This window comes from Astyanax mexicanus, chromosome 12, assembly GCF_023375975.1.
Source record: "Astyanax mexicanus isolate ESR-SI-001 chromosome 12, AstMex3_surface, whole genome shotgun sequence".
Lineage (NCBI taxonomy): Eukaryota > Metazoa > Chordata > Actinopteri > Characiformes > Acestrorhamphidae > Astyanax > Astyanax mexicanus.
In genome coordinates, this window is record NC_064419.1 from 29,430,724 (window position 1) to 29,445,819 (window position 15,096).

The 15,096-nt window shown below is 37.7% G+C and overlaps 1 protein-coding gene across 13 annotated transcripts in view; it reads left to right on the forward strand.

The window, feature by feature from the left end:
* Window positions 1-15,096, forward strand: part of rimbp2b (RIMS binding protein 2b) — a 155,069-nt gene that overhangs the window by 113,206 nt on the left and 26,767 nt on the right. For all 13 annotated transcript variants that reach the window (XM_049485760.1, XM_049485753.1, XM_049485755.1 and 10 more), the window contains 4 exons: window positions 3,095-3,246; window positions 5,151-5,786; window positions 8,049-8,198; window positions 8,348-8,503. In XM_049485760.1, the coding sequence (XP_049341717.1) occupies window positions 3,095-3,246; window positions 5,151-5,786; window positions 8,049-8,198; window positions 8,348-8,503 (1,094 nt within the window). The remainder of the gene's footprint in view (window positions 1-3,094; window positions 3,247-5,150; window positions 5,787-8,048; window positions 8,199-8,347; window positions 8,504-15,096) is intronic.

The window sequence follows — 15,096 nt, forward strand, 5'->3', positions numbered from 1 at the left end:
CTTCAGATATCTTTATACATTGGCCTATTTTCAGTGATGTCAGGACTCATGCTATAGGGAGCAGATGTGTGGAGATAAGTGCAGCAGTGCAGTGTTTCTCCGGGCTGTGGAAGGTTGTTATTAGATGGCGGTGCTCGCCCGGCCCTCGGTGGCTGAGCTGAAGCCTCAGATGAAGGCGTGATCTGATAACTGCTGCCTTTGAGCTCTTTTCAATTACACAGCTTTGATCCAGCTCCTCTGGGTCAGCTTCACAAATTACACCATCCATGTTTGGCTCCTCTATATTTTCACACGCTCTCCTTCATGCCTCTTACGCCACGTCTCACTTCTCAGCGCTCATTATTTCTTCTCTTCTCTCCTGATTCTCTCTCTTCCACTCTCTCATTATTTCAACTTTTCTCTTCTCATCTTTTTTCACACTTTCTCTTGCCTTTTCTAAACTTTTCTTGTGCTTTCTCTTTTTTTTCTCTTTTTCGATTTACTTCTTATATTTTCTTAATTTCGTTTTGTTCCATTTTTATTTATATTCTCCTGACTTCTCATTCTTTCAATTCTCTTCTGGTGTAATCACTTACTTTTTTCTTTTTTACTTTTACTTGTCATTTTTCTTTTTTGTGTCAATTTTTCATATTTTCTTGTCTTTTCTCAACACTTTCTGTATTTTCTCATCTCTTTTTTTCTCATCTTATAATTTGTTTCTCTTCTAATTTTTCTGTCCTTTCTCCCTCTTTTTCCTTGCCTCTACTTATTTAAATTTTTTCTTCTCATATTTTATTTTTTTCTCATCTCTCACTGTTTTTTTTGTATTTTTATTTATTTTGTCTCACCACTTCTCACATTTTCTTATCTTTTCTAATCTCTCCCTGTTTTTTCTTAAAAATCTTATTTTTTTGTCTCACCACTTCTCATCTTTTCTCATATATTACTGTATTTTCTTATTGTCTCTTCTCTTCTCTTCTCTTATCTTTTTGGTTCTCTAATAATTTTTCTTCTTTCATACTCTATTTTGTCTCGCTAGTCCTGGTTTCCTTTTCTTATCTAATCTTGTATTCTCATCTTCTTCTCTCTTTTTTTCTGATCTCCTTTCTTCTCCTGCATCATTTCTCTCTACTGTCATCTGCTTTTCTCCTATTTTCTTCTCTCTCTCTCTCTCTCTTTTTTTCTTTATTTCATTTCGTCTCTCTTCTCTTCCTCCTCCGCTCTGAGAGAAGGAATCAGAAATCTGACTGGTCAGTGAGGTGGGCGCTGATCGAGCACTTCGGATGATTTGTCATTGGGCGAGAGTGCTGTCAGGTCCAGATCAATCAGGAGAGTGATTGGTGAGGATTATCTCTCCTCAGTGGAGAGCAGAAAGGCTCAGTCATAGCTGTCTGCTCTCTCACACTCCAGGCCTAAGCTACCTTACTTTACCAGCTTTCCGTTTTCAGACACTCAGACCCCCAGGGCATAAGACCTGATGAAAATGTTGGATTGCTATTGAAGAGATGGAATTCTGAATGAAGGAGACAAGGCAACTTTCTTCTCAGTGAAAAACAAAACGTATATGGAGGACAAGCTGTAAGAAAATCCAGCAATCAAACAATGACGATGTGATGTTATAACTATTATCACTTTAAACACGCCAACTGCTGAGGTGATGTGTAGTAGGTGTAGCAGGGTTAGTGTGGTGGAGACTGCGGGACACAAATGTAATGCTGTACTATTTCTGACTGTCAGGGACTGCCTGGAACCGAATGGATCATTGCAGTCTTTCAAAGGATCCAAAAGGAGTGGCTGAAGTTGAGTTGAATTTTTATGTCTTGTAGGATTTGAGTCTGATCATAAGAGTTTATTCAGGAGGAAATAAATTAATAGTACTTTATTCAATTAATAGTACACTTCCTAGCAATGAATTACCTAGCAAGATGATATTGCAACTGCTTAAGGCAAATAAAAAAAAACATGCTATCATATTTATAAAAATTTACAACACTACAATACTATCTATGGGGCAGGGTTTAAACACAACACCTATTTTAGTATAGTTAACTATTAACTAATCAGTTATATGGTATAGATATCTCTTGGAGAACTGTTTAATATCTACAACTTTTTATAAAAAAATACTCTGAAATTATGAAAATATTCTGTAATTCATGTCATTTCTCATTGTGGTCGTTGCACTGTTATATTATTTTGATTTCCATCAATAATATAGTGACAAGGTCATTAATGGAATTAAATAGCATCATTAAGGTTCACTGTGGGGGGCGCTACTGTTGAGAGACTGGGGGAACACAGTAACAAAGAGATTCAGTATTATTCAAAGATAAACTGAAGGATAAAAAGAGGTCTCTCTCTCTTTCCCCTCTCTCTCTCTCTTTTTCTTTCTCCTGTGTGAATTTTGCAGTAGTATGAGAAACAGCTGAATGCTCCTGAGTCTTCAGCTTGTGTTGCAGGGCCTGAGGGCCCGAGGCAGTTTGCTTTCAGAACCGCGGCTCCTATAGTCCACGCTGCATGATTTAGATGGATAGGCCCTCATATACACATAGTGCTGACATAAGCGCACAGCCACACACACAGTCAGAGAGGCTGTACTCAACTGGCCTCTGTTACATCTATACAGTACACTCACTTATTCAGTATATATATATATATATATATATATATATATATATATATATATATATATATATACAGTGTCTCAACCTTTTCTGAACGCACAATCTGGTGCACTATTCCAATAGGACAATGCTTGTCCACATACTGCTGCTATCTTCAATTGAAAATGTTAATTTTAAATTAATTAATGCAACACTGGATTGAAATACATCTTGTGACACTGCAGAAGCTTATTGAAACTATGCCACAGTAAATGCGTGCTGCAATCAAAGCTAAAGATGATCAAAGCTAAAATGTTAGAGTGTGTAACTTTTTTGTTGTTGTTGTTTTTAATATTGTCCATATCAGTCATTTACCAATAGTAATCATTTATTTTTCATATGTATGTAATTCCTGTCACTCCTGTCATTCTTTGCTTTGTGTTAAAATGTTACCATAAACAGCTGAATGAATGAATAAATTAATAAAAGTATTTTTTTTTTTTTCAATTCAGGTCCCCCCTGTCCGCCACAGGACGTCCAGGTGCACTGTGGACAGTCTCCAGGTGTCCTTCAGGTGCGATGGAAGCCCCCCACTCTCAGTCCCTGCGGTACTTCCAACGGAGCCAGTGTCATCGGCTATGTTGTTTGCACCAAAGGTCAAAAGGTCAGTGAGTCAGTGGTGTAGGAAGCTGACCTAGGATCAGCTTCTGATTCATATTATACACCCTTGATGCACATTCATCAGTTAAAACTGAAACTGCTTGCTTATAGATCCAGAGCACAGTGACTATACAGATGCAGGGCTTGATATATGTTAATATATTGTTATATATGATTTGTTATCTAATGTGTCAGAACTGGCTGTGCAGATATGAGAGTGAGAAATGGAGAAAGTGTGGACCCACATTCAGAAACACATCAGGGGTTTCAGGGGGTGGAAAAATATCTGATGTCAGTTGTGAAGGTCATCTGGTACATGTAGTGTGTGTTCATGTGTGTTTAAGTTGCTTCCTTTTTCATATAAATCCAGCAGGCATGCTCACTCTGCTCACTCTCGCCATCTGCTGACCAATGTTGCACACAGCAGCTCTGTCCCAGTGAGCAGTGTTATATAATGCATGGCTTTTATGTAAGACATTTGCAAGATCTGATGAAAACACATATTTTATTAAGGTTTGAGGGTTTGCAAAAGGTGCCAATATAAATATACACTTTATTATTGATTATAATAAATAAAGGTATATTATAGAGGCCATGCCATGTCTGTACCAGAACAGTATCAGAACAGAACCTGAAATGTAAATTTGCATAAGGTTTTAGAGGTGTAAAACTGTTAAATTAATGGATCACAATTGCTTACATTATTTTATGCTGCTATATGGGGTAATTAATTATTTGTGTGTGTCTTAATTGGTGAAATTAGACCCCAAAAAAGAAGTCCTATTTAAAAAGTAATATACTTTATTTTTTGCACTATAAGGCGCACTTAAAATTTTCCCCAAACTTGTCAGTGCGCCTTTTGTATAAATTTTACCAATCAAGTTGTAAGGACCAGTAACTTTACTACGCTGAAGTACAGTGTTATACACGAGTTTCAGAGTTAAACTGCTGAGAGTTTCACTCTCAAAGTGTAATTTTAACACATTCAGATTTAAATAGTGTTTAGTGTTGGAGTTACTTGGAGTTAAATATTTCAGTGTTAACCCAAATATTCAGCAACAGTTATTTGCATTATGGTTGTGTCTCGCACAGGGGCGTAGCAGCAAATTCTGGGCCCTGCACACTGTCAATGTCACTATCCATGCCAGTACACAAGGAACATGAGAGAAAAAAATGTGGATTTTCATAAGCCCCTCTCTGTACTCAGGCCCTGGGTAGTTAGGTCCACTTTTCCCCCCACTACCATGCCCATGGTCCCCCAATCCTAGCTTACCATCAGTGTGAAGTCTTGCCCACCAGGGCTACCTTCTATTGAGCATTCCATTATATAGTATATCATGGTTGTTTGCCTAGCCAACACATTGTAGGCTATAAGAGAAAGTTACTATCTTGTATTCTGTAAATTGTGAACAGTATTGGGAATGCAATGAGAACTGCAATTTAGGATTAAGGCTCCCATGCAGTAAAAAATACACTGGCACACACTTGTTGACTATGAATTTGTTATTGTAATCAGTAATGATGCTTTTTGTTGTGATTTTCTCTTTAAGTTTTGAGGATTTTAAAATATTACAATTTTTTTTTTTCATAACATGCATTTTTGCATTAATTGTTAACACGAGGAGGATTTATGTAAATTAACTTCAGCTGATACTGTTACTTTAACTCTTTCATAGATTGTATTCAATGGTCACGCATATACACTTAAAATGAGTTGATATTAACTCTCAGGGAGTTTATTCCAAAAAACAGAATTTGCTGTGTAGCTACCTCTCAAACTAGTTTTCAAGACACTCCAGGCAGTCCACGCAGGTACTTCAACCTAACTCAAATAACACAAGCTTATTAAAAATGTGGACTTATCTCAACGTATTTACACTACCTTCTATTTTCTTTGTGTGTCAGCAGATAGCAGAAGTGATGTTCCCCACGGCGGACTACGTAACGGTGGAGGTGAACCGTATCCAGTGCCTGGAGGCACGGGAAGTGGTGGTCCGAACCATCTCAGCACAAGGCGAGTCTCAGGACTCTAACGCTGCCGCCATTCCACACAACCTGCTGGCTGGTCCACCTCACTCTCACCCCCCTCCGCACCCGCAGCCCCCGCCTTACCCACAGAACTACCCTCCCAGCCACCCCCAGCCACACCACCAGCAGCCTGTACCCCACCCTGTCCCACACCCACCTCCTCTTCACCCCCAACACCCTCACCCTCCTCCACCCCCTCCGCAACACCCGCACATCCACCCCCCACCCTCGCCCCACCCCATATCAAAACACAAACTCCTACCAAGTGCCAGAGACCCCCACGCCAAAGAGCCTGAGCCGGCCCGGAGGCCCTGGGACCCTCACCCACGGGCCCCCTCGCCCCTGCCTCCCCCTACTCCTGGGGGCCACAGCCTGGAGCCCCCACCGCACCCGGAGGGCCGCCGCTCACCCTCGCCCCAGAGGATCCTGCCCCAGCCTCAGGGAGCCCCCATCCCCAACACAGTTGCTCGTGCCATGGCCCGGCAGGCTGCTCAGAGGAGCAGTCCCAACAGCAGGGTGAGTCTGCAGGACTACACATGTATTTTTGTGCCTTCAGTTTAAAAAATGAGTCTTTCATCCAAACTCCTGGAAAAACACTCAATTTTTCTAATTTATAAACATTTTATATATTAAGAAGAGTTTTTTTTAGAGATAACCTTTACTTCCTTTACTTCCATTGATATAACATACTAAGCATTCCCATGATCAGGTAACAAATACAACAAATTATGTCATTTTCAATTTTATAGTTACTGAACACATTAAACAGTGATTTGGTCAAATTGATTTAAGAAACCTCCAATACCTGTACCTTAAAGCCCCTGGAAACACATTTTTATAAATAGATTTTATATATAGCGCTGTCTATATAATACTAAACTTGGGTGTTATATGAAGCATTCAGCAAAGTATAAATATAAAACACATTTTGTATGAAATGACTCTGCAATTCAAGGAAAGAAAAAAAGCTAAAAAGTGCAGCAAGAGACTCAAGCAGCTTTTCTGTTTATGTCTGGTCATAATATTCAAATGATCATGAGTCAAAAAGCCTTTGTTTACATTACCAGGCTAAAACAGAGAAGCTGCTTCAGTCTCGGGCTGCACTTTTTTGCTTTTGTTTTTCTTAAAATACCATGTCATTTCATTTCAAGATCCAATAAGAACCTTAAAGATTGATTATTTGGATAGCATGCTAGTTAGCTCACTAAGATGGTTGCTAATGTCAGCTCTCTAATTTAAAGAGAGGGTGGAATTAAGTTAGCTCTGCTATCAGTGAACATCTACTGAAGTCAGCCTGACCCACTTATAGACCTGTCCATTCTACGTCTCGAGGAGAGTGATAATGGTAAAATACAGCAGAGATTTATTAGAATTTGGAAAGATCAGATTTATGATCTCAATGGCTTTAAGAATAAGTAGTCAATGTTTAGTAATTATTTACTGGCAAGCCTGAAGTCATCAGGTAACAGTATGTGAATTGATTATGTAGTATTAATTCAGAGGACAGCTCCCAAACGCCCACAGTATAAGTTGTGAGGTGTTATCTTGTAAGGTTGAAGACTGTCCACCTACACTGGAAAGAGCAGTCAGTTGTAGTAAATATGGCTAGAACGGTTTGTGCAATCAGACAAGGCCCTACACACATATCCCATAGGTCAGTGCAGCATTTCTTATCTTTCATTAGACCAGGGGTCTCAAACTCATTTTTGCCGAGGGCCACATTGGCATATTGGCTGTCCTCTGAGGGCCAGATGTAACTTATAAATATAAGAAAATGTAACCAGATGTAATACAAAATGAATGTAATTACTCCTTAATGTTAAATAACTCTCAATATACTATTTATTCAATCAAATATTACAGTTGCATGGAAAAATGTTTGCTTGTTGCTCTATTAACATAAATCCTTTTAATTTATAAGTTATATTAACTTTGATCAAAACGTTTGATACTGAAATAAGGCTTAATAAATATAAAATCAAAAATTGTGAGCTGTGACAGATTTAGCATTTCCTCAGATTTAGCAGTTCCTCATCCAACCACTAGTCGGAGCTGCAGCTGCAGCACCACAAGCCCGCAGTCTTTGCTTAGTCAGAGCTGCAGCCCAGCCACGGGCTACAGGGCTCAGCTGAGCCAGTCTGGAGCATTTTTAAAAATTTGTAAGTTCTTCTGTGTATGAAATAAAATAACCCCACTAACCGGATAATACAGCTCTCTACAGTTCATCTTTCAGCCCAAGCAGCTAACAGCAGCAGTTTAGAGCAGCGTCACGGAGGCACTGCTCGGATTACATTATAAACAGGTCAGTTAGCGCGCTGCTAACCTCAGGATGTTTATAACTACGGAGTTTAGTGGACACACCACGGCTGCAAGGTTAGACTGTTGAAGGCTACTGAAGACTACTAAAGCAGGCAACGCAGCGTAAGCAAAAAAAAAACAAAAACCACACACACACCAAAATACAAGTTAAGATAAAATATGAAAACGAACATAATAAAGCATAAATAATTAAATTGAATTGCGGGCCAGATGTATGTTTATTTTGTTAACCCGTGAGGGGCCGTATGAAACCGCCCGCGGGCCGCTGCTTTGAGACCCCTGCATTAGACAATAAAAGAGTCATGAGACTAAGAACTAATTCCTGTGCTATGATTTTTGCCATGTGTAATATAGCTGGGATTTTAACTGTTTCTCTGTCCAAATATTATTAACTGTATGTTAAACAGAGTGTGGGTTATGAAATGTTACTGAGTTGGGTTGTGTGTTTGTGTGATTTAGATGGAGAGGAGGAACATCTTTAGTGAAAGGAGTAATGCTCTTCACTCCCTAAACTCCGATGAGGAAGAGGATGGTTATGACTCGCCCCACGCCAGACGAAGAGGAGCCTCAGTGGACGAGTTTCTCAGGGGTTCAGAACTGGGCAGACATGTAAGAGTGAAAGAGTGAAAATTCCTTATTTGACTAGTTCTATCTTGCTTTTCATCTTTTTCCACGATTAGTTTGAAGCATTTATATCGCTCATGCTTGTTCCTGTGTTCTTTCTATCATTTTCTCTTCCTCTAACTCTCTCCATCCAGCACCACCACTACAGTCACAGTGAGGATTATTACACCGAGAGCAGCCGTGGCTCCGACCTGTCTGATATCATGGAGGAGGATGAGGAGGAGCTGTATTCGGAAATGCAGCTGGAGGAAGGCCGCCGCCGCAGTATCAACTCGCACAACACACTCAAGGTATGGAATACAAGCGCTAGGGGGCGCCGTCTCTGTTGGGCATGGGGGCCTCCAGCTCGAGCTGTGGATAGACGTAAAGGGATGGAGTACGCAGTTTACTATAGGCCGCCTCCCAGAGGACGGTATTAGTCCAGAATAACCAGTTCTGGTTTATGAGGTGTTTGGTTAGGCAGCGATACAATAGCTTAGAAAAAACATATTATGTCATACAAGACATGTCTGGTGTCTGAAATCTGCAACTCCAGCTTTATAAGGCTTCTTAATTGTGTCAAATTAATATAGCAATAGGGATACTCGGATAAAAACCAAGATCTTGTGTTTTCAGACTTACGTACTGTTGCACCCTAACTATGGGTTCTTTGACTCATAACCATGGTAGAACACTTTTTAGTTCTTTAATTAGTTTTACTGTGAGTCTTCTATGTAGCATTAAAACAGGTTCTGTGACTCATAATCATTGCTGAATATATTTGTAGCATTACAGATTAGTTCTATGTAGCACTTAAATGGGTTCTGTGATTCATAACCACAGAGGAACATATTTATAGCACTACAGATTAGTTATGTGACTTATTGTAGCATGAACCCAATGGTGCAAACATTTATACTCTGGGTTTTGTGATTGAAAGGCAAGACCTTCTGTCTTCTCTCTCTTTTATTAAATCATTCAAAGTAAAAATGATTCTGTGCAGAACTAAAATGGGTTTTGTGATTATAACAATAGTGGAACATTCTTGTAACACTACAGATTAGTTCTATGACTTATTGTTGCACAGAAAAAAAATCACCAGTTATACTGTGGGTTTTGGGAAGAAAACCCAGGGCCTTCTGTCTTCTCTCTTTTACTACATCATTTAAAGTAAAAAAGGGTTCTATGTAGCAATTAAGTGGGTTCTGTGACTGTGCAATGGCTGAACATAAACATTTGGAAAAAATATAAGAGGCCACTTATAAATCATGACTTTCTTTGATTTTACCAAATTGAAAACCTCTGGAATATAATCAAGAGGACGATTGGTGATCACAAGCCATCAAACCAAGCTGAACTGCTTGACTTTTTGCACCAGGAGTGGCATAAATAGAACACGCCAAGATGCATGAAAACTGTCATTAAAACCAGGGTTATTATTCATTTCTGAATTCTTAAAACTTATTGAATATTGACTTTTCTTTGCATTATTTGAGGTATGAAAGCTCTGCATCTTTTTTGTTATTTCAGTCATTTCTCATTTTCTGCAAATAAATGCTCTAAATGACAATATTTGTATTTGGAATTTGCCTATAGATAGCAAAATTAGAGAAACTGATTCAGAAACTGAAGTGGTCTCTTAATTTCTTTTTCCAGAGCTGTATTTGTAGCACTACAGATTAGTTCTGTGACTTATTGTGGTACAGAAATGCACTAAAATGGTTTCTGTGACTCATAACCTTAGTGGAACATATTTGTCGCATTACAGATTAGTTATGTGAGTCATTATAGCAAAAAATGCACTAAAAATAGGTTCTGTGACTCATAACCATAATACAGCACTTTTTGGTTTTCCCAAGGACTTACTTCCCAGTTATACTTTGCGTTGTGGGATGTAAACCCACAACATTCTGTCTTCTTCCTCTTTTACTACATTGTTTAAAGTAAATAGGGTTCTATGTAGCACTAAAATAAATTATGTGACTTATAACCATAGTGGAACATTTGTAGCACTACAGATTAGTTCTGTGACTTAAGCATGCACTAAACATGGGTCTTAACTCATGATCCTCTGTTTTCACTTTACTCTTTATTCTAGGTAAAAAGGGCTCAAATATATCAATAAAAATGTGTTCCTTGAGTGAAACACTTGTGTGTATTGTACTTTTAAGAAAAACAAGGCTTCTATGTAGCACTAAAACAGGTTCTGTTACTCAAACATAGTGAAACACCCAAGAGCACAACAAAGAATGTTAAACATATGACCCTCTGGTTTCTTACTTTGTTAGAACTATACTAATCTATGTGGTACTTTTTTTTTTAAGATTCTATAAAAGCAATTTACAAGGAGTATTTCCACCATAGGAAATCAGACAGAGATCCACAGAAACCATTTAATTCAATCAGTAACTGTTTGCTTACTTTATGTAGGTTTTGACACTGTAAAATATATCTTTAACTGTTTGGACTAGGCAGCAAACTTTTTAACTAAGCTAAGTTCCACTGAATTGGACAGTATCCAGTACCACTAACCACAGACACGTTTCTTTGTGATGCAGTTTTGACAGCTAATAGCTCTGCTAACTTCAGACACCAAACATGTCAGTTTGTGCAGGAAAGTTATGGAAATTGGATTTTTCCACAGACTATTGCTTTCTGATACAAGAGCTAACACACAGAGTTAGCTGTCTAAAGAGAATGAGAGAGGGGGAAGAAAAGGAAAACAGTAACAGACTCTTGAAGGTTTTGGGTTGACATGGATGCCTGGGCACCCGATGGTGGAGGGTTTAAGATCAAGAGTGCTTTTTTTACAGGGCTACACTGGCTTTGCACTAACCTGCTTTAACATCATGCATTATAAGCATTTGAAGCTTGCCAAGTCATTAAAAGGCTCAGAGTATCTGAATGGCTTTACACAGTGCTTCTCCTTCCTTCTCCTGGAGATCTTAGGTACTGCATGTGATTGTGTTTGCTCTGCTTTAACACCTGATTTCACCTTATAATGCGTTTTTTTAAGGAATACAACTACAATTTGGATCTCATGGTTTGTTACAGGTTCAGTACAGCAGAGAAAAAGAATTTATTAAGTAATTGTTCTGCTCCTCACCTTTTGTCTAGGGGTGGAGGAGTAATAAAATTGCATGTAATGGAGGAGGAAGGATGACGACAACATTTGTTGGCAAAAAATATTAAATTTATTACAAAAGGTGCAAATACAGAAATACAAAAAAGATAAACAAATAAATACAAATCAAATCAAATGTAACTAGAAAGTATTTATATAAAAAAAACTACTATGATTTACATGTGGACTAACAGACAATGCCAACAAAAAAAGAAAATAATAAAAATCAACTAAAACAACCCAACATTAACCAATAAACGCAAATACAAAAACAGCACCCGCTCTAAACACAACTTTTCCTGCATGTGTGAATGTGTGGGCGCCCGGACTAACCTGTCCTCTCAGTAGACATACAAAATAAGGGTAGATGAAGCAAATGAGCTTAAACAACGTAAGTTACTGCCAGAGATCAGATCTAAAAGCTACAATCTAACACTAGACCTAACACAGGATCATAATCAAAAGAACACAGCAAAACTTCCAAACAAAACATTCTCGAACTAACTGAGCCACCGACTCACTTACTCAGTCAGTCAGTCAGTCAGTCAGTCGCACACGCTCATAATCAGCGTTTGAAATCTGCCGCTCTGGGCCGTGCTCACACCGCTCCGTGCTGCTGCCTTCAACGCGGTTCCTCTCACGCTCCTCTTACGCTGTAAGGCCCGCCTCTTCCTGCCTCAGCGCAGAGTGTGATTGGTGGGTGCAGCCAAACCGGAGGAGGACCTTTATTGGTGTTCAGCCAATCACCCTTGTCCAAAAAATTGACAAAATTGAAAAAGAAAATTTATAACAAATGGGAAACATTAAGTTTTAATTTTTAATACAATAAATTCTTTTCACCTTAAGAAGTTGAAGCATTTTTGGGCCTTAAATTATATTTATTGAGGTCTTTAAAAGGTCCTAAAAGCAATAAATTTGACATTTAAAATGGAACAAGAACCCTGATATACCCTACAACTATTCAACAACGCAGACACACTACTTTTGTCTAAACGGCTATCCTTTCCAATCTGCTAATATCTTCACGAGTTAAATTAAGTCTAAAACAGAACAGAATGTTACCTTTTTCCCGAAACATCAAAATAAAGAAAAAAAATGTTACACCTTTATTTCTCAAGCCTATCAGGAGGTGGATCACACGTGTTAGAGCAGCACAAACACTTAAATGTGCAGTTCTTCCGGCCTACAGGAATGGGATCTGGGAACCACTGGTTTAACATGAGGCTGCACACACACTGCATGTGTTACTGATACAACATGCACGCTATCTCCTTAGACATCCCAGTGTAACAAGTGTGTGTATTTAACTCTTAGAGTATTGGTTCTACTCACATTGAAATTAATTTACTTGCTAGATTTACTACTCTTGTTATTATGCACACAAGCTGTATGTCATTTCTGAAAATCATGGGAAAGTCATCTTTTAAAAAATATATATATATATATGGGATGTCAGGCAACAGCCAGGTTGATGTCAAAAATTGTTTGTTTTTTGTGTGATGTATGTATACATTTTTGTTTAAATGTGTACAGATGAATTGTAAACGATGTTCTATAGCATCACTGCCACGCAAATCTCCATTTTTAATGTTTTGTAGTTTTTTGATGAACCAATAGAAATGCTCCAAAACTCCAAACGTATAGAACAAAATCCTAGAGAAATCTCCCATAAAATGTATTTCTGACCTTTAAACTTAGATCATGTTATTACATAATTCATTAGTTTATGAATACACATAAGTAATTTTTTACTTTTTACTTATTGTCATTTATTTATAGATGAGCCAGTTAGACCTGTGACAATTTTCATGGCATTAAATTGTGTCAGTCATTGTTTACTCACGAAGTTATTTAATAAATTTGTATTTATTATTGTTGTTATTAGATTATTAGACTATGTTTCCAAGACAACTTTAACAAAAAACTTTGTTTTAAATATGAGATTGACATTTCTAAAATTATGTAAAAGAAAGTTATGTGATTGTGTAATTGGTATTATTTTTTATTTCAAAACAAGACATACAAGATATGTAACAAGATCTCTTACTCAGTAACACCAGTGACTTGACATCAGGGAATTGCTGCTTTCAGTGTGTATTTTTATTTTTATATTGTATCATAAATTTAATAGCTGTGTATACTATTACCTGTGTATGTTGTGTAACTGTGTAAAAGGTCCTGTATTCCATAGAGAAGTATATATAATAGATGACTGATTACAAAATAAACATTGCCAAATTGACGCTCATGAAGGTGTTATTGATCAACAAAAATATCATTATTTTTACATTCCAGCATATCCTAAAAGTATATTTGTAACATTTTTGTAACACAAAGAATAAAGCAGCATTATTTTATCATTTTGGAGATCTGAGGTTTTTGCATGACAGTGATGATATGTTTTAGTCTAGCTTTGAGAAATACTGTATGTGTAAAATGAGTGTTACTAGCTGAACGATGTCACTAGCTGAAATGCTTGTGCCGTGATGAGGCCATTTGGGAATCTCATTTAAGTGGGCATGCTTAAATGAAACGATTATTCACTTTTGGTTATGTTTGTCTCATGGTTCTGCTTCTGTTAACTTTTGCTTTACTCAATGTTAAACAGTTATCCTGTGAAGATCTGTCTCTTTCTGTGGCAAATGTGGAGGTATTTCAATCACCCTGACTCAAGCAATATAAACACACAGCTCCAGCTGTAAACTGGATCAAGACCACTGTAACCAACTAAAGCAATAAATCGGTGTGCTGCATTTTTATATTTGTCATCTCTGTTTTGCATCATGTCAGTTTGTGAGTTCTTGGAAAATATAAAGTGATCTCTATTGGTGTATAAAATTCTTTTGTAGACAATATTGTACACTAGAGGTCTGTGGGGAACTGCGTTTTTAAACCCACTCCTGTCCACTCCCGCTTGTTTTAGTCCTGTTATCACCTGCTCCCACCTAAAATCGATTGGTTTGATCCCGCGCCCATCCGCAATATAGTGCTGGACAGACATTTCTTACCACAGTCCAGACACATGCCATAATGCTGAAATTGTCCCATCGGCGTGTGTATCTCTCTGTCGGTCAATCCTTCTCCTTGATTTATATTTAATTATATTTATATTAAAGTTATGTTTTTCAGTATTGTCCTGATGTTTTTTATGGCTTTTATTGAGTCTTGTAGAGATGGATTTAGGCCTCTACTCTAGATAAAGGAATTGATTTAAAAATATATAAAATTTAATTAAATTAAATTAATGAATATTTGTAATAAAGTCAAAAGTCAAAGTCAAAGTGGTTTTTATTGTCATTTCAGCTATATACAGAGTACACAGTGAAACGAAACAATGTTCCTCCAAGAACCATGGTGCACATAAACACAGTGTAGACAGAACAATAGTGCAACAGTACAAAAGTGCAGACAGACAATACAACACAATACAGACAAAGAATAATAAATAACAAGACAGTGTGCAAATTTTGCAGTGTGCAAAAAAGACCAGGTGAGGTAGTAATTACTCTATTACACAGTGTGCAATAGAGTCCATTATAAATGATTGTTATAATTTATTATTAATTATTAATTAATTGGCTCCCACCAATAACAATTAATTTCTGTCCCGCGCCGCAAGATATTCGATCAGGTCCCGCAAGTGCAGACCTCTACTGTACACAGTTAAATAAAAAAGGCAGCCCAACTCAAAATGATTAAATCAAACATTCTACTAAAACACAGTTTTATTTGTGCATTGCCGTTTGGTCAGCAATACATATTGAGTTGTGCCTCAAAACA